The 21,327-nt window shown below is 36.7% G+C and overlaps 1 protein-coding gene across 1 annotated transcript; it reads left to right on the forward strand.

The window, feature by feature from the left end:
• Nucleotides 1-987: 987 nt before the first annotated feature.
• irf3 (interferon regulatory factor 3) lies at nucleotides 988-21,195 on the forward strand. Its single transcript, XM_051667415.1, has 11 exons — nucleotides 988-1,206; nucleotides 2,697-2,902; nucleotides 8,764-8,941; nucleotides 10,796-10,821; nucleotides 10,977-11,019; nucleotides 12,960-13,025; nucleotides 13,706-14,032; nucleotides 14,139-14,238; nucleotides 15,023-15,297; nucleotides 19,865-19,989; nucleotides 20,532-21,195. Exons 2-11 carry the CDS (start codon nucleotides 2,738-2,740, stop codon nucleotides 20,643-20,645), a joined length of 1,419 nt encoding a protein of 472 aa, XP_051523375.1. The 5' UTR covers nucleotides 988-1,206; nucleotides 2,697-2,737; the 3' UTR covers nucleotides 20,646-21,195.
• Nucleotides 21,196-21,327: the final 132 nt, after the last annotated feature.

Consider the following 21,327-nt stretch of genomic DNA (forward strand, 5'->3'; position numbering starts at 1 on the left):
TTTTTTAAAGTATACACAGACCATTCTAACTTACAGGTACATCGTAAATATGCTCACAGTCAAAAAGGACATTATTAAGCATTTCCTCACATGGTATTAGCAGGATTTTTAGGTAATTCAAAAATTTCAGCTCTGTACAAAATACCCCATAAAACGAAGCAAACTGAAATATATATTGGAAATATATTAGAAAGTAATTATTTTAATACAAAAAAAAAAAAAAAATAGTGAAGGGATAGTTCACCCAAAAATGAAAATTCTGTCATCATTTACTCACCCTAATAACATCCCAGATGTGTGTGACTTTTTTCTGCTGAACACAAACAAAAGATTTTTAGAAGAATATTTCAGCTCTGTAGGTCCATACGATACAAGTGAATGGTGACTAGAACTTTGAAGGTCCAAAAAGCAGATAAAGGCAGCATAAAAGTTGTCCATATGACTCCAGTTGTTACATCTACATCTTTTGAAGCAATATGATAGGGGTGGGTGAGAAACAAATCAGTATTTAAGTCCTCCATTTTGTTTTTGGCGATTCACACTATTTGTGCAAATTGCCACGTACTGGGCAGGAGGGAGACTTTATAGTAAAAAAGGACTTAATATTGATCTGTTTCTCACTCACACTGATCATATAACTTCTGTAGATATAGATTTAACCACTGGAGTCGTATGGATTACTTTTATACTGCCTTTATGTGCTTTTTGGACCTTTAAAGTTCTGGCCACCATTCACTTACATTGTATGGACCTACAGAGCTGAAATATTCTTCTACAAAATCTTCATTTGTGTTATGTAGAAGACAGAAAGTCATACACATCTGGGATGACATGAGGGTGAGTAAATGATAATTTTTGGGTGACTATACCTTTAAAGTGATTGCTACTGCTTTATGACAAGCTAAATCGTGTCGATGAGATAAAAAGAAGAAATGTTTGAGATGGTCATCTACGCCATCTAGTGGATATTTAACGTCAGCTATTCCCTAAAGCGACGTGTGCAGTGACGTCAATTAATGGGAAATCGAAACAAATGGATTTTCCGGGTAATGTTTAGTAACAGATTTTAAAGCATAATCCGTTGATTTAAACGTAGTAGTGAAGAGCTATTGCCAGGACTAATGCCTCATGGTCGTAACATTTGAAGTGATCGTTGAAAATTACTAGAGGCCGCAGAGTAAATTCTCGTCTTGATTTTGATGAAAGGTAAGTGCTTAGATGAGATGAAATATGGTATTTTTAATACACATTATTCATTATACAGTCTCTCTTCCAAATATATGTCACATATGGGTATCATATTTTGTTAATATGTGTAAAATGAAAATAAATAAATGTTTACTAAAAAGTATGTGGCCTGTGCTATTTGTGGGTGTAGCACTGGGACTTCTAGAAAGTGAAGTCTCGTGAAAACATCTCCAAACTCTTGCTAGTTCATTTAATTTGTCTATTAACAACATGTCCAGCAGTGTATGCAGGCTAAATGTGCCACAGTAGATTTATGTGTGTTTTTGTAATTTTTTCTAACCAGCACACCTCAATTTCTGTGCCGGAAATGCTGATGAGATTTGCGTTTTAATCTTTTTAAAATAATAAAATGGTTGACTCGATATCGCTCACACGCGATATTTACCTTGATTTTTTTTCTCTTTAAACATTGCATGTCTCATAATTAATTTCAAGCATGCCCTTCACTAACACAATAGTCGACTTGTTTAACAAGTAAGCTATACTAACCTTTGAAAGAAAAAATAAATATCAGGGGCAAAATTGTTTTGGAGTGGTGAAAATGACACCACAACTGTGGGACAGTCGTTTAATTTTCTTTTTTTTTTTTTTTTTTTTTTTTTTATAGAAACCATTATCACACAATACATTTTTAAATGTTTACTTCACTATTTGATTAGATTATCATAGTTTTAAACATGTAAGAATTTGCTTTTTTTAATGGATTTTTAGTTTAATATTGAAAGTCTGAGTCTTGGACGAGGCTAATACACTACCTATACATAAATTAAGACGTTTGAAAAAGTATCAAAAATAAATGAAGGCATGGTAAAAAGTTTCCAGGTCAGTTTTAGTATGACCTTCAGATAACAAAAAGAAAAAAAGCTAAATTTTTAAAGATGCACTCAGTAATTTTTTTTCTCATTCAAAAAGTTTAACTCCTAAAGATGTGAATTGTATTTTGCAATATATGTAGGAAGTCATGATGACTCACATTAAAATGAAGACTCCAGTCATATCAATAACCTTATAAAAGCTGTTTTATTCTACATGGAGAGGGTCCGCACATGGGGGCTGCCATGTTAGAATCACATAAACGGCTGAATACTACTCACTTAATCTCAGTAACCATCCTGTTATTCCACACTTTCACTCATTGATTAAAGTAATCATGGCTGACTGTGAATACTAAATTTCTACAATGGTATCTGAAACGGAAGATGACACAACAACATGTTACTGAGTGCACCTTTAATTAAAATCAACCTCTGGGACATGAAAGTGCCCAAAGTTGAACAAACACCCTGATGTGAGGCACTGGCATTTACAGTATATTGATGAATCCAATTAACACATCTAATCTTTGGTTTTGAGCTTTTAATGTATCTTAGTGTTTTGTTAAACTTATTGTGTTCTGCAGTTGTGAGGTTTTAAAGATGAGAAAAGTTGAACATGTTCTGTTTGTGCAGGTACATTGATGGTTTGGTGGCTTGTGTAGTCTGCTTGTACCATGACCCAAACAAAACCACTCTTCATTCCCTGGTTGTACGAGCAAATCCAAAGTGGAAGGTACCCTGGAGTGGGTTGGATCAATCTGGAACAAACTCAGTTCAGCATTCCCTGGAAGCATGCTTTAAGACAAGACTCTAACAGTGAAGATGTCCTCATATTTAAGGTAAGCATGATCATTATTGTCATTATTAGAAAGAGATTTCTGTGTCAGTTCCATCTCATAACTGTTATATGGTCTTATTGCATGGTTGAAGATAGTTAATTTGAAAATGATTACCTACAGTTGAAGTCAGAGGTTTACATACACTTAGGTTGAAGTCATTAAACCTCATTTTTTAACCACTTACAGATTTCATAGTAACTATGGTTTTGGCAAGTCGTTTAGGACATCTACTTTGTGCATGACACAAGTAATTTTTCTAACAATCATTTACAGACAGATTGTTTCACTTTTAATTGACTATATCACAATTCCAGTGGGTCAGAAGTTTACATACACTAAATTAACTGTGCCTTTAAGCAGCTTGGAAAATTCCAGAAAATGATGTCAAGCCTTTAGGCAATTAGCTTCTGATAGGCTAATTGGAGTCAATTGGAGGTGTACCTGTGGATATATTTTAAGGCCTATCTTCAAACTCAGTGCCTCTTTGCTTGACATAATGGGAAAATCAAAATAAATCTCCACAAGTCTGGTTCATCCTTGGGACTGCAATTTCCAAATGCCTGAAGGTACCACGTTCATCTGTACAAGCGATAGTACGCAAGTATAAACATCATGTGACCACGCAGCCATCATACCATTCAGGAAGGAGACGCATTCTGTCTCCTAGAGATGAAAATAGTTTGGTGCGAAAAGTGCAAATCAATCCCAGAGCAACAGCAAAGGACCTTGTGAAGATGCTGGAGGAAACAGATAGACAAGTATCTATATCCACAGTAAAACGAGTCCTATATCGACATAACCTGAAAGTCTGCTCAGCAAGGAAGAAGCCACTGCTCCAAAACCACCATAAAAAAGCTAGACTACAGTTTGCAAGTGCACATGGAGACAAAGATCTTAATTTTTGAAGAAATGTCCTCTGGTCTGATGAAACAAAAATGTAACTGTTTGGCCATAATGACCATCATTATGTTTTGAGGAAAAAGGGCGAGGTTTGCATGCCGAAGAACATCATGCCAACCATGAACCATGGGGGTGGCAGCATCATGTTGTGGGGGTGCTTTGCTGCAGGAGGGTCTGGTGCAATTCACAAAATAGATGACATCATGAGGAAGGAAAATTATAGGGCTATATTGAAGCAACATCTCAAGACATCAGCCAGGAAGTTAAAGCTTGTCACAAATGGGTCTTCCAAATGGACAGTGACCCCAAGCATACCTCCAAAGTTGTGGCAAAATGGTTTAAGGACAACAAAGTCAAGTTATTGGAGTGGCCATCAAAAAGCCAGGACCTCAATCTGATAGAAAATTTGTGGGCAGAACTGAAAAGGCGTGTGCGAGCAAGGAGGCCTACAAACCTGATTCAGTTACACCAGTTCTGTTTGGAGGAATGGGCCAAAATTCCAGCAACTTATTGTGAGAAGCTTGTGGAAGGCTACCCAAAATATTTGACTCAAGTTAAACAATTTAAAGGCAACGCTACCAAATATTAACAAAGTGTATGTAAACTTCTGACCCACTGGGAATGTGATGAATGAAATAAAAGCTGAAATCATTCTTTCTACTATTATTCTGACATTTCACATTCTTAAAATAAATTAGTGATCCTAAATGACCGAAGACAGGGAATGTTTTCTATGATTCAATGTCAGGAATTGTGAAAAACAGAGTTTAAATATATTTGGCTAAGGTGTATGTAAACTTCTGACTTCAACTGTACGTATTGTACCTCAGATTTAATAATCAGTCTTGTTGAGATGATCCAACCTTTAATTCACTTAATCAAGTCTATTTTTTATTTAGAGCTATTTACACTAAAAACACCTTACAAACAGTACCACAGTACTCATTTGTTTGGATATTGTAGAGTTGTCATGAAGTATCATGCAAATATCATAGGACAGTGATGATATCAGATTTTAATGCCATAGTGCTTTTATATTTACCATTGTACTGATTGATTATTACCACATTTATACACCATGATACTCTACAATACGTTAGAGAGCGTATATACCATGGTCATTACATAGTATTGTTAGAATGGTATGATTCTTTAGTAAACAAATAATTCTGCATTTGAAGAGTAATTTTTGTCAGTGCATAATTATCAACAAAGCTGTGACAAAACTACAATGCCCTTAATAATAATCAATTAAGTTTTACTGCATTACAATCAATGTTGCTCGTTTGCAAAATGTATCATGGTATAATCATAGTATTTTGGACATGCACCATAGTATTATCATGGTATTATTAGAAGTACCTTGGAGTACTTTGGACATACCATGACACATTAAAATGATAAACATTTAGTACCATGGTAAATGGGTAGTACATGTCCATGGGCATTTTTTAAAACCAAGATTTTAGGTTAAATGTTACAGTGTGAATGCATAAAAGACTGCATATTTTAACCCTTTAAGCATGGATTGGCCTGCACAGAAAAAAAGAATCAAAATATTAATAACTAAAGTCTTGACCAACACAAAATTGTTATTGTTTTAAAGCTGTACTGTACAATGAATTTAGGCATTATGACCAAAAGTGCTTTGAAACTTGCAGACAAATCAGAAGTGTTCCGGTCAGAGCCCGACCGATATGGGATTTTTGAGACCGATACCGATTTTAGAGGGAGAAAATTCACCGATTACCGATATGGTGGCTGATACAGTTATAGTTTGAGCTGGAATGAAAACAGACCTTTTCTATGTGGATTGTGCACCGATTTTGCACCGATAAGACTATGCAAAGGTACTCAGAAGGCTACTTTCTTAAATATTTTTTATCAAAGAATATTTTACATTATTATCATACATTGTCAACAAATTCTATAAGTGAACACTGAGAAAATAAAGATTAAATAAAAATACAATAAATAGCTTAAAAAACATCAGTACTATATGTTCAGTATCAGTCAGTTGCTGACCATTAAAATATATAATAAATACAAATAAAATAAATAGCTAAATAAACATCAGTAGTACTGTGTAGTATCAGTCAAATGCTGAATATATTAATATTGCCAGTCAGTTAGTGTCAGGTTGTAAAACAAGAAGCATTTACACCTGCCGAGTCAAGTGATAAACAGCGGCAGCGTTGTTACACCGTATTGTGCTATACAAGTTATGGGGAAACTTTCAACGGTGGAAAAACAGACTTTTACATTTTATAAATGCAACAACTGGAATTGTTCGGTTGAAGGGGGTACCAAACTGTAAATCCTGAATATAACAGTTTGGTGAATACGTGTTTACACATTAGCTTCCAATCAGCTGGCAAGCAATGAAAGTGGCTGGGTGGTTAGCTAGTTAGCTATAAGCTCGTTGTCACGGAGAGTAAAAGATGGACCGGCATTGCATCTAACTAACTAGGTAACAACGTAGCGTGAAATCAACACTCAACAGACATAATCCAACACTGCACTGTTGTCTGCTGAGCTGCAAAAAGATGCTCTGATGTTTACCTTTCAATCTGCTACATTACTGTCTGCACTGACAAACTATAGCTGGCTAACACAGCAAACAGATATGATAAACAGGAGTGACATGGTTGTCAGGGACAGGGTTAATGTTATATTAGTTATATTGAAAAGGGAAAATGATGGGGTTATTGTTTATTAACTTTTCAGTATGTATTTCACAAACTAGTTTGCAACTTACCGAGAAGACACCGCTTAACTCCGCCCTGTCTGCATAGCCACGTCAGTTCAGAGTCAGCTTTGTAAACAATGGAGTCGGAGCACGCTGTGCTGGACAAACTACGTTATGACACCAATTCTAAAGCATTGTTTTCTGCATTATATGTTCTGAAAAATGTTTTCATATCTGCGCATATCGGTAAACATATACGGCGATACCGATATATCGGTGAAAGGCTAATAAAATCGAGCCAATCAAAAACCGGGTCTGCGTTCCCACCATTGGGCCAATAGCCCTGCAGCATTGTCCTAAAACCCACCTTTAACACGGCGCCTTGGTGCCAACATCACACACCCTGCCCATTTCACAAGCAAGAGGGAAGCTCAAGCTGAGGTATCATTAGTTATCTAGAATATCGATCTTATATCGTATGTAAACATTAACTAGCTAGCAAGACAAGTTAGCGTTGACAACTCACCGACTGTAACTGCCATGGTGTCTCTCCACTAACAGCGGGACGATGTCCCAGCACACCGTCCATGATCTTGAACCATGGAAAGTTCTTCTTTGGGCACCGCTTTGTCCATTGTGCATTTTAATGGATTTGTACCGTATTCCAGAACCTGTACCGTTGTGCACTGGATACAAAACCTAGCAAGTTCACTCCCCAGCTGGCCTTTTTTGGCCCAAGGGTAATTGGCGGGCCAAAGGCCATTAGCCGTTGGTCCCAAGAAAACTCCAAAGTGGCACGCCCTCATTTGGTCCGATAGTGGAAACGCGGCTAATGACATCTCGTTACTCATGCCTACATGCTTTGGAAAAAGAGCATGTGAAATTAGTTCTTATTTACTGTTAATATGTTTTAATTGTTTGGAGAGGCTTTTGGACACTTGGAGACGTTTTTGGACACTAGGATAAATTGTTTTTGTAATGCTATAAATTTTGATTGTTACTTGTGACATGATTGGGAACAAAACAAAAGCAGTTTTTTTTGGAGCTACCTTATTTACACCCTGAGATATATAATGTCAAATAAGAAAAAAAGTAAATTTTTGGCTCAAATATATATACAGTACTGTGCAAAAGTCTTAGACACATAAGATTAGCCACAACATTAAAACCACCTGCCTAATATTGTGTAGGTCCCCCTCGTGCCACCAAAACAGTGCCAACCCCTTCTAACCACAATTGTACACAGTGGTTATCTGAGTGACCGTAGACTTTGTCAGTTCGAACCAGTCTAGCCATTCTCTGCTGACCTCTCTCATCAACAAGGTGTTTCCATCTGTAGAACTGCTGCTCACTGGATGTTTTTTGTTTTTGGCACCATTCAGAGTAAATTCTAGAGTCTGTTGTGCGTGAAAATCCCAGGAGATCAGCAGTTACAGAAATACTCAAACCAGCCCATCTGGCACCAACAATCATGCCACGCTCCAAATCACTGAGATCACATTTTTTCCCCATTCTGATGGTTGATGTGAACATTAACTGAAGCTCCTGACCCATATCTGCATGATTTTATGTACTGCGCTGCTGCCACAAGATTGGCTGATTAGATAATTGCATGGATGATTGTTGGTGCCAGATGGGCTGGTTTGAGTATTTCTGTAACTGCTGATTTCCTGGGATTTTCACACACAACAGTCTCTAGAATTTTCTTCGAATAGTGCCAAAAACAAAAAACATCCAGTGAGGGGTAGTTCTGTGGACAGAAACGCCTTGTTGATGAAAGAGGTCAGAGGAGAATGGCCAGACTGTTTCGAACTGACAAAGTCTACGGTAACCGCTCTGTATAATTGTGGTGAGAAGAATATAATCTCAGAATGCTATTCTGAGATGGGGGTTGGCGCTGTTTTGGTGGCAGGAGTGGGACCTACACAATATTAGGCAGGTGGTTTTAATGTTGTAGCTGACCGGTGTATACCGTATATACATATATATACGGTATACACGCCACTTGGTCTCGCAATTAATATGAGGTTATAAAAGCAGCATACGTAATAATTATACAATAATATGCTAAATCAGCTAAATCAGTTTATGGAGGTGTATGACATGTCACACTGCAGGACATGTCAACTTTCCAAAAGTATTTAATGTCAACTACCCATATATCAAAATAACATGTTATTACCATCTGCTACCAATGTACACCATGGTACAGCCAAAGTACTTTTTTTCTAAGAGTACTCTTTCTAATTTCTATGCCTTGGCCCTGAGTCAGGCATGGGCTCAAACTAGCACTGCTGGAGATGGTCGGATCAGTGGAGACCCATCTGTTTGGAAGAGAAACTTCCGTAGTGCTCTTCGTGCTAAAGGCTTCAAGATGATATCGGACAACAAGAATGATAATGCTAATCCCCATAAAGTGTATCAGTTTCCAACTGATCCTCATTCTGCAGGTAAGAAACATTATGCTTGCTGTCCAGGGCTGAGTTTCCCTAAAAAGTTGCAACTTGAGCTTTTACGATCATCTTAAATAACGTTGCTCGTTATTTTACGATGGAGTAACTCCTGTTTCTCAAACCAGCAGTAGATCGCTCTTTGTAAAGTAGAACGTAAGTGCTTTGTTACCGGAGCTGTCTGGTCCACAGGTGCTGAAATTTTGGCCAAAATGTCCTAGAGTTTGTGTTCTCAGCATGAAAATAATGCAGAAGTACTGGCAAAAATGGAAACTGTATGAAACCTTGTCGAGGCGCCGAAAGTTATGAACTATTACTGAATTCAATTTAAGAAATAATGATGGCTTTGGTAAGTAGGGATTTCAGATGTATTAATGCTGAACTTCATATAGATTTATTGTAGTGACACAAGAAGTGCATGTAATGTGAATGCAGGCAATGTAAATCATAAGAAGTGAATCTCACATAGTCTAAATCATTGTTTCTTTGGCTCGAAACTGAATAGCTGTGCACTGTTTAAAATGAGGGTGTATCAGTATTGAACTACTCATAGACCTCATAGATTTAAATATTTATAGATCACCTGGTTAGAGTTCAAGGCACTGTGGACTTCTAGCCTTACTGCCATTATGCAGCATGCAGTTGGTGACTACCATACACCGATCAGCCACAACATTAAAACCACCTGCCTTATATTGTGTAGGATCCTCTCGTGCGGCCAAAACAGTGCCAACCCTCATCTCAGAATAGCATTCTGAGATGCTACTCTTCTCACTACAATTGTACAGAGTGGTTATCTGAGTTACCGTAGACTTTATCAGTTTGAACCAGTCTGGCAATTCTCTGTTGACCTCTCTCATCAACAAGGTGTTTCCATGTTTTTTGTTTTTGGCACCATTTGGAGTAAATTCTAGAGACTGTTGTATGTGAAAATCCCAGGAGATCAGCAGTTACAGAAATACTCAAACCAGCCCATCTGGCACCAACAATCATGCCACAGTCCAAATCATTGAGATCACATTTTTCCCCCTTTCTGATGGTTGATGTGAACAGTAACTGAAGCTCCTGACCCATATGTATGTGTATCTGCATGATTTTATGCACTGCACTGCTGTCACATGATTGGGTGATTAGATAATCGCATGGATGATTGTTGGTGCCAGATGGGCTGGTTTGAGTATTTCTGTAACTGCTGATCTCCTGGGATTTTCATGCACAACAATCTCTAGAATTTACCTCGAATAGTGCCAAAAACAAAAAACATCCAGTGAGCGGCAGTTCTGCAGATGGAAACACCTTGTTGATGAGAGAGGTCAACAGAGAATGGCCAGACTGGTTTGAACTGACAGAGTCTACGGTAACTCAGATAACCACTCTGTACAATTGTGGGGTTGGCGCTGTATTGGCGGCACGAGGGGGACCTACACAATATTAGGCAGGTGGTTTTAACGTTGTGGCTGATCAGTGTATACACAAACTAGGCTAGTGGAGCCGATTTGAACCAGCAGTTGGAGGAAGGAAGAAGAGGAGGCGCCAGAGGATAAAGAGAGAGAAGGAATCACTCATTGCACACTCTCACTCTAATCTCCTTAATGGATTTACGAACAGTTCAAATCTCTCGTTAATTTACAAAAGTTTTTACATACTACTAAAATAACCATGCTTTTGGGAAATGCCCTTAGAGATTAAATTCTACCTTTGTGCTACTAGTGTTCTACTTAGTGCTTCGGGAAACTCAGCCCAGGTCATTAAAATGATTGTAGCTAACTAATAAGATATCTGCATTGGTTATGCTGTTCATTGGATGTTAGAATTGTTACAAATCTTTTTTGTGTGCTGTCTTAACCTATTAAGGATCTGAGGGGTCCCAAGAGACTGATGTGAGTATCTGTTTCATCCTGTTTATCTATCATATGTTTTTAGCTTAATTCATTTTTCATCTAGTGTCTGAAAAGCACACTCTATTAGACAACCTGTAGTATCAAATATGACATGCACACTAAATTTGGAACCTAAATGTGTTTTCCATTTTTAGGCCTCACAAGAGCTGTATATAGGGAAGAAAGAAGTCTTCTCTTGTAAGAAAGTATTTTTTATTCTCAGTCATGCATATAGAGATGGGAATCCTATGGAATTTAACAATTCTTATTTCGATTTCAGTCAACATTTCTGTTTTCTTAACGATTCCATTGCCATATTTTTTAGTAAAAACATAGTTAGGATTTAGTTTATGAGGCATGTTATCTGCACCTTTTTCGAAACAATCTCTCCATTCATTTTTTTTTTAAATCTCGGGAAACTTGAGCCTGTTTACATGCACGCCAATACTGCGATAAGTCCCACAAATCAGCTTATTTAAAAAATCAGACAAAGCAAGAAAACCACATTTACATGAGATTTGAAATAATCTAGTTATTCTCTGCTTTTGACATAAAATCCTGAAGAGTTATGCGCACAACACTTGCGTACATTGGATAAGCCAGTAAGAACAGCGGTAAAGGTGTTTATCAGGTTTATTCTTAAGACATTAAAGGAAAAGCCGTTTAATGCATTTACATGACCACACACATTGTCGTTTATTAAGCATAATCATGTAAAAACTTGCATGTAAACACGCTTGAAATTAGATTGTATGTTCCCATGCACAGCTGGCAGAAACGAAGATGCACCCTGATCATACTGACAACAGCAAAGTTGGCTCTGATTGATATGTAATGTTTATATGCATACATATATATATTGATTATTTTATGCATAATTTGCAGTGGCAAGAAAAAGTATGTGAACCCTTTAGAATTAGTTGGTTTTCTGCATTAATTGGTAATAAAATGTGATCTCATCTTCATCAAAGTCACAAATATAGACAAACAACAATGTGCTTAAGCTAACAACACACAAACAATTATATTATTTCATGTCTTTATTGAACACATCCCAATAAGCATTCACAGTGCTGTGGAAAATGTAAGTGAACCCCTAGGCTAATGATGTCAACAAAAGCTAAATAGAGTCAGGAGCAAACCTGGCATCCAATTAATGAAACAAGATTGGAGGTGTAGGTCATAGCTACTTTGACTTCTAAAAAGCAATCAAACATTTTGAGTTTGCTATTCACAAGAAGTATCTGCTGACGTGGACCATGCCTCGCAAAAAAGAGATGATTTGGGACTGCATTGCTGCTTCGAGGCATGGACAGCTTGCCATCATCAAGGGAAAAATGAATTCTCAAGTTTATCAAGATATCCTAAAGGATAATGTCAGGGTGGTTGTGCACCAGCTGAAGTTCAGTAGCAGTTGGGTGATGCAGCAGGAAAATGACCCTAAACATTGAAGTAAATTCACTACAGAATATCTTCAAAAAGAAAGACTTTTTGGGGTGGCCAAGTCAGAGCCCAGACCTAAACCCAATAGATATGCTGTGGAATGACCTCAAGAGAGCCATTTAAACCAGACATCCTAAGAATATGGTTGACCTGAAGCAGTTCTGTAAGGAAGAATGGTCCAAAATTCCTTCTGAACGTTGTGCAGGTCTAATCTGCAGCAACAGGAAACGCTTGGTTGGCGTTATTGCTGCCAAAGGAGGATTGACCAATTATTAAATCCAAGGGTTCACTTACTTTTCCACATCATTGTGAATGTTTAATGGAATGTGTTCAATAAAGAAATGAAATATTATTATTGTTTGTGTGTTGTTAGCTTAAGCACATTGTGTTTGACTTTGATGAAGATCATTTTATAACCAATTAATGCAGAAAACCAGATGATTCCAAAGGGTTCACATACTTTTTCTTGCCACTGTATTACACTGTTCCATCCACATCTGCAGAAAAATGCACGTTGCAGAACAGTTAACAGAATGTCATAAAAATCAGTTGGTTCCACTGTTTTATTAAAATAGAACCTTTATTTCTCTATTTTCAGCCTTACATGCATAATGTAATTGTGAACTAATGACAATTGTATATTTATACTGCATATATCACCTTTGTTTACTCTTACTGTATTTGTTCTTTCTTAGCATTCCAACCCCAACATTTGGAGCAGTGTTTTGTTGAACTAAACCTTCAGGAAGATCCCACACAAGGTAGACTGCAAAAAGACCAAAATGTTTTGCCATTCATTTCAATTAGTGATTTTCTATTTATTTCATTTCATTTTTTTTTTTACCAGAATAATGTCAACCCTGATTTTGTTTTGTTTTTTTCAGTTTAAGCCATCTTTGTCCTGATTGAATGCTGATTTTAATAATCGAATCTAATCCAAAGTCCTTATGTCTTTGAATCATCATTGTTTTGACACTGACAGTTCCAAAATGTAATCTACCCCTAAACTCTATAAACTGCCTGAATAAGGTTGTTTTTCAAGATGACTGTTTGAAACAAAAATCCTCAACTAAAATAGTGTTCAAGTTATGTTCCTTAACTTGCTTTTTGAGTAACATTTTACAATAAGGTTGTCTTTGTTAACATCAGTAAATGCATTAGGTATCATGAACTAACAATGAACAATATTTTATTACAGCATTTATTAATGTCGGTTAATGTTAATTTATGAATACATTTTCTTGTTAGTTCATGTTACTTCATAATGCATTAACCAATGTTAACTTATACAGTTTTTTATTTTTAAAATGTATTAGTATATGTTGAAATTAACATTATCCAAGAATAATAAGTGCAAGAATAATACAATTTCATGTTAACTAATGTAGTTATTAACTAATGTTAACAAATACAACCTTATTGTTACCGCTTTTTGTTTCAGTCAATGTAGTTTGGAATCCAGAGCAGATATCAGTTGTAGCGCTTGCTGAACAAGAACTGTACCAAGCTACCAGTCCAAGTTCTGAAGCACAGTTTACCACCACAAGTGCTACTGGGATTGTCCATTTCCCAATACAGGAGACTCATGGACCTTTTTCTTTAGCTGGGGGTGCTGTTGGTGGTTTGGGGCAGATTTCGCCTCCTGAGGGGGCAACAGCTGTGAGTCATTGTGCTCCTGCTGAAAGGACTCATGAGGCAGCAGCATGCCACCCAGATGTGGAAGGTGCAGGTGGTCAGGTTGCCACACATGGGGCAACTGGTACATTGGGTAGGAAATTCGCAAAGCCAACACATATTAACACAGATTTCCGGTCTTTGATTATTTTCATAGCTTTATTTCTATTAATGATGTCACTTATTTTTTTTTTCCACAGAAACACATTTTCAGGTTAAGGTTTATTACAAAGGGCAGATGGTGGTAGATCAGTTGGTGGTTAATGACGCTGGTTTCATAGTGATGTATCGGAGAAACATGTTAGTTTTTTTTTTTTACTTAATTTACTGATCTTACAATTAAAGGAATAGTTAAAATTCTGTCATGATTTACTCACTCTCACTTCATTCCAGACACATTTGACTTTATTTTATGTGGAACACAAAAGGAGAAATATAATTTTCCATGCAATTACAATGAATAGGGACTGGAGCTTTCAAGCTTCAAAGAGACACAAGAGCACCATAAAGATACCATGAAAGTGGTCCATATGATTCGTGAATTATATTACAAGTCTTCTAAAGCTGTATGACAGCTTTGCATGAGAAACAGACTGAAACAAGTTATTATTCGCTAAACAAATCTTGACATCCGCCTTAGCTCACCTTGGTGCGTTCATGAGAGACGTTACAAAGTCTGAAATTGTTCTTTTGAGTCTGATCTTTTTAATGTGTCGGTTGATCTGATTCGGAAAGGCGGTCTGAATAATTTGTTCACGAATCGGACTGATCCAGGTTCCGTTAAGGTTTTTTTGTGTGTGTGTGTGTGTATATGTCTGTTTGTATCTGCTATGAAGTTTGAAAGCTCCAGTCTCCATTCATTGTAATTGCAGAAAAAAGGGCAACCAGTACAGTCTTCAAGATTTTTCCTTTAGTGTTCCACAGAAGAAAGAAAGTAATGCAGGTTTGGAATGACATGAGCGTGCATAAATCGTGACAGAATTGTCATTTTGGGCTGAACTATACCTTTCATTTATTCATTTTACAATTGATGCCATGGATTATATTTTATACAGATTAATTATTTAACTCTATACTTCCACAGGGATGATGTCAGCCTAATGGATAGTGCTCTACCAGTAGTGGAACTACCTAGTCCAGACTTTATCTTGGATCAGAAGCAGGCTGAGTTAACGAGGGAAATCCTGGAGAATCTGGGGGGTGTGGAGCTCAGGAGATTGGATGGTGTGATTTTGGGTCATCGATGGGGAAACAGCAAGGTGTACTGGAGTCTATGCAAACATGAAATGACGCAAACACCCAGACAACTCGCCAAAAACACACCTGAAGCAATCTACTTATTCAAAGACTATTTATCAGGTGAATATAAATACATGTAAGCACATGAAAATACAAGACTTCTCCCAGTCAAGTTTATACACAAATTCATGTAGTACAGTTATTATGTAATTGCTACAGTTGTGTATATGTGCAGGTATGGTTGGTCCTCAATGTTTGCAGATATTTTTGTGATTGAGTTCTTTTTACGTAGAGTTGAACAAATAATCAAATTAAAATCGGGATACGGCCTTGTGTGCAACTGCAATTTAATAAAATATTAGTCTGCATGCGCTGTGTGCTTTTGAAGTGGAAGGTTCTTTTTTGTTGTATATAGGGCTGAAACGATTAGTCGATGTTATCGACAACGTCAACAATAAAAATTTTCGTTGTCGAATAGTCATTTGATGTAATTTAACGCAACATGAAATCACATTAAGCTCTAATGATGACACGTGAGAGCAGCACTGCAGTTCATGTCTGACTGAGGAGAGGAAGAATTACACTGCTCACAGTCCAGATGCACTCTAAACTTTCCAAACAGCTTCAGGTGAAAGTATGAGGGAATTATACAAAAATACCAAATAAGTAAATACAGAAGCACTCTCGTTGTGGAATAAGCAGAGCCGGAGCTTTTTAAAGGAAACACCCCGGCGTTACATCTTAAATGCAGTTAATTTGAATGCGTTACAACTTTATTAAAATTAAAATAATACGGAAGCAGATTATGTAAACAAGTACAAAGTCCGAAACTGGCATTTTTCTGTGCGGTCAGCACCTCTTCTATGAGTTGCGTGAAGTGTCCCGATCTAAGGGGGAGAGATTGAAACTACACCAGGCTGAGGCACACTCTGTCGCGGGGATCCCTCGAGCACGCACGCTTAATGCAGCTAGATTATAACATGATGGCTCGTGACTTATTGAATCATATAGTTACTGTGCAATTCTTAACGTGAAGAAAATTGGCAATACGCAGCTTTATTAATAAGAGAAAGTTTATTTTTGTGAGTTAAAGATGGATTGAAGTGAACAGAAAGGTGAGAGAGGGTAGTCTTCGCCCCATTATACACTGCAACAAAATACGTTCTTGATTTGTTTTTGTTTTGGCTTGTTTTCCAATATAAATATCTAAAACGCATTTAAAACAACATACATTATATTTAGCAGCTATACTGCAGAAGAAAAATTGTTATCTGAGAATGCTGAATATAATATAAAAAATACAAATATTTTAAAATATCTAAAAATCCTTTAAAAAAAGATGCATTCACCTGAGAAGCAGCATATAAGATATTTAGACTTGCTTTTAGAGAATAGATCTTGAATATAAGTATATTTTATCTTTACTGCACTCGCAGAAGTATAACCAAGTGAAAAAATACACTTATATACAAAATACACTTATATTTAAGATACATTCTCTATATGTATCTATATGTACAAGTCTAAATATCTTATATATTGCTTCTCAAGTAAATGTATCTTGTTTTCAGGATTTTTAGACCATTTTAAATGGAAAACAAGACATAAACACTTGATAACAATAGGATTTCTTAACTGAATTAAACTTAATAAAAACTGTTTTTTCCCCTTTAATTCAGTCAGTGTCATTTAGAGGTATTTTTAAAAGATTTTGTCCTCTTTATTGTTAGTAAGCATTCCAAAGGGTTGTAATCGGTAAAGAGCTAATGATTAATTGTTGCAGTAATCGCCGAATAGTCGAATAATCATTCTAATAATCGTTAGATTAATCGATTATCGATGTATATATATTATACACATATTATACACACACATATATACACCTATCAGCCACAACATTAAAACCACCGGCCTAATATCATGTAGGTCCCCCTCATGCCGCCGATGAGCTCTATATTGTACTGTGCAAAAGTCTTAGGCACATAAGATGTTTCACAAAAACATTTATCTTAAGATAGTTATGTATATCTTCAGCTTTAGTGTGTCAATAGGAAATATAAATTTTAGACTTCCAAATATTACTTTTGTAAATAGAATCGATTAGAATAGAAGAACAGGGAACCCTACAACAGATAACATGGCCCCCACAGACCCCCCTACTGAGCATCGAGTCAGTCTGGGATTAAATGAAGAGAGAGAAGCAATTGAGACAGCCTAAACAGACGGAAGAACTGTGGCAAATTCTCCAAGAAGCTTGAAACATTCTATCTGCCAACAACCAAGAAAAACTGCATAAAAAATTGCATTCTGAGATGATATTCTTCTCACCACAATTGTACAGAGTGGTTATCTGAGTTACTGTAGACTTTGTCAGTTCGAACCAGTCTGGCCATTCTCTATTGATGTCTCTCATCAACAAGGCATTTCTGTCCACAGAACTGCCACTCTCTGGATGTTTTTTGTTTTTGGCATCATTTGGAGTAAATTCTAGAGACTATTGTGCATGAAAATCCCAGGAGATCAGCAGTTACAGAAATACTCAAACCAGCCCGTCTGGCACCAACAATCATGCCACGGTCCAAATCACTGAGATCACATTTGTTCCCCATTCTGATGGTTGATGTGAACATTAACTGAAGCTCCTGAACTGTATCTGCATGATTTTATGCACTGCACTGCTGCCACACGATTGGCTGATTAGAATATCGCATGGATGATTGTTGGTGCCAGACGGGCTGGTTTGAGTATTTCCGTAACTGCTTATCTCCTGGGATTTTCACAGTCTCTAGAATTTACTCAGAATGGTGCCAAAAACAAAAAACATCCAGTGAGTGACAGTTCTGTGGACAGAAATGCCTTGTTGATGAGAGGTCAACAGAGAATGGCCAGACCGGTTCAAACTGACAAAGTCTACGGTCACTCAGATAACCATTCTGTACAATTGTGGTGAGAAGAATATCATCTCAGAATGCTATTTTGAGATGCGGGTTGGCACTGTTTTGGTGCCACGAGGGGTACCTACACAATATTAGACAGGTGGTTTTAATGTTGTGGCTGATCGTGTATAAATACAGCTCTAGGAAAAATTGCAATGCAAATTTATCAGTTAAATGCAAAATTATCAGTTTCTCTGGATTTACTATTTACAGGTATGTGTTTGAGTAACATTTTTGTTTTATTCTATAAAGTACTGACAACATTTCTCCCAAATTCCAAATAACAATATTGTCATTTAGAGCATTTATTTGCAGAAAATGACAACTGGTCAAAATAACAAAAAAGATGCAGTGTTACTAGACCTCGAGTAATGCAAAGAAAACAAGTTCATATTCTTTTTTTTTTTTTAAAAACACAATATTAATGTTTTAACTTAGGAAGAGTTCAGAAATCAATATTTGATGAAATAACCCGTCACCGATCCTACATCTGGTCGTCTAATAGTTAGACGGAGACCTGGAGAGGCCTTCAAGCCACAGTGTCTCGCACCCACGGTGAAATTTGGTGGAGGATCGGTGATGATATGGGGGTGCTTCAGCAAGGCTGGAATCGGGCAGATTAGTCTTAATGAAGGACGCAAGAATCAAGCCACGTACAAGGTTATCCTGGAAGAAAACTTGCTTCCTTCTGCTCTGGCAATGTTCCCCAAATATGAGGATTGGTTTTTCCAGCAGGACAATGCTCCAGGCCACACATCCAGGTCAATCAAGGTGTGGATGGAGGACCACCGGATCAAGACCCTGTCATGGCCAGCCCAATCTCCAGACCTGAGCCCCATTGAAAACCTCTGGAATGTGATCAAGAGGAAGATGGATGGCCACAAGCCATCAAACAAAGCCGAGCTGCTTGAATTTTTGCACCAGGAGTGGCATAAAGTCACCCAACAGCAATGTGAAAGACTGGTGGAGAGCATGACAAGACGCATGAAAGCTGTGATTGAAAATCAGGGTTATTCCACCAGATACTGATTTCTGAACTCTTCCCAAGTTAAAACTTTAGTATTGTGTTGTTTAAAAATGAATATGAACTTATTTTCTCTGCATTATTCGAGGTCTGAAAACACTGCATCTTTTTTGTCATTTTGACCAGTTGTCATTTTCTGCAAATAAATGCTCTAAATGACAATATTTTTATTTGGAATTTGGGAGAAATGTTATCAATACTCTATAGAATAAAACAAAAATGTTCCTTTTATTCAAGCACATGCCTATAAATGGTAAATCCAGTGAAACTGATAATTTTGCAGTGGTTTCTTAATTTTTTTCCAGAGTGCACGCTCGCTCTCTCTCTCTCTCTATATTCCAACTACACTAGGAAACAAAAGATTTTCAGTGAAAATGAATGTTCAAGTTAAAACCAGATACTACTACTAATATTAATTAGATATTACATTTAAAAAATATTCAAGTGAAATGGGTTCCAAAATAGAACAACCAGTCACACCGAGTCTCTGAATAAAAGTGGACTGATACCTTATCATAACTAAAGTGGGCCAAAAAAAGAGATCCACCTCAAGTGTCCAGGTACAATGTGATATCCTTGATATCTAAACAGCACCAATATAAGATTTTAAATATTTATCAAATCGCAATATTTTTCAAAATAATCACAATCTGTTTTTACCAAATTGTGCACTTAAGATTGGTCACTTGAAAAATGTGCCGGATTAGTGATGGTGTCATCCCATTAGGTTTGATGGAGTTTATTCAGAGAAATGGTGGACCATCTCCTCCTTATTGTCTCTACTTCTGTTTGGGAGAGAAGTGGCCAGACCCCAAAATGAAGCCGTGGGAAAAGAAACTTATCATGATAGAGGTTAGGATAAAACTCCCAGTTTTTTTAATTTTTATGTTTATGTCAGTGTAACCCTATGTCCAGCAGTATGTTGAAAAGAACATTTTTATAGTAAGATTTCGCATTTAGTTACATTTGTAAAATTGTACATTTGCATTTTTATTAATGATGTATAACAAGCCTTAGTATTGTGTATTTTTGTTACATTAACAGTTAGTTCTGGTCCACTAATTTGATTCATTCCAAGAGTGCTGGTAATTAGTGTAATAGCATTAGAATGTTTGACTGTTTGTACACTATTCCAATTTTGCAACTGAACTATTTTCATTGGCTGAGCAAAAAAGAACAAACAGAATAGCTGTCCATATCATGTCTGAAGCACAAGTTACTTGATTCAAACTTTCTTGATTGTACAAAAGTGATGATATACATGTAGTTGTGTAGCACAGCTTTAATTACCTGCAGCAAATAACAAAAAAGACTTATTTATTAGGTAAATATGAAAGACTTGGGAGGTCTAAATTCAGAAGCTGAATATTTTGGCCTCACTCATTCTCAAACAGGTTGTTCTGACTTCACTGGAGTTACTGAAGAAGATGGCCGTTGAGAGAGGGGCTTCCTCATTACAGTCAATGGAGCTACAAGTCTCTCTGGATCAGATGATGGAGTTGTGTTAGAAAGAACAGCTGTGACCGAGTGGAAATCTCAACTGCACTAAATAGGCCTACTGAATCAAAACTGTTCTATGACTGTTCACTCAGAAGTGCCTCTGTGGTTAAAACATTTTGTTTGTGGTGGGCATTGTTTGTCTCAACTAATTTTTGCTGGTGAACAGTATGGCTATGCTGATCCATGCTGGTTAAGCTGATTTTTTCAGCAGAGTAATCAAATTACAAGGAAGATCTTCAGTAATGATACAAAAGAAATGAGTAAAAAAATGCATGTATACAAAAATACAATGAGTAAAATGTTTACAAGATAAGTTGTGTTTTAAATGGAAGGGTATGTGTGCTTTCATGACAAAGAAACAAAAGCTTTAAAAAGAGTTAAGAAAACATTAAAGCCTAATGTTCTTAGAAAAGTATTTTTCACTACTACAGTCAAATGTTCAAAATTTGTAAACTGCAATATATCATCACATTTTAGTATATTTGTGAATGTCTGACTATTTTAACTGCATGTCAAACTGAACAATAATGTATTTTCACAATATATTCTTTAATGTTATGCTGGCCTACATTTCATTTACCTGCCAAATGCAGGTAGAACACAGCAGTGGCATGTAACTCTGTAACTAGTCACTTTGAAAGGGGACATTTTCAGGGTTTTTCTTGCTTTGAAAATTCTGTAAATGTCGGG

This window comes from Myxocyprinus asiaticus, chromosome 32 (assembly GCF_019703515.2).
Source record: "Myxocyprinus asiaticus isolate MX2 ecotype Aquarium Trade chromosome 32, UBuf_Myxa_2, whole genome shotgun sequence".
NCBI lineage: Eukaryota > Metazoa > Chordata > Actinopteri > Cypriniformes > Catostomidae > Myxocyprinus > Myxocyprinus asiaticus.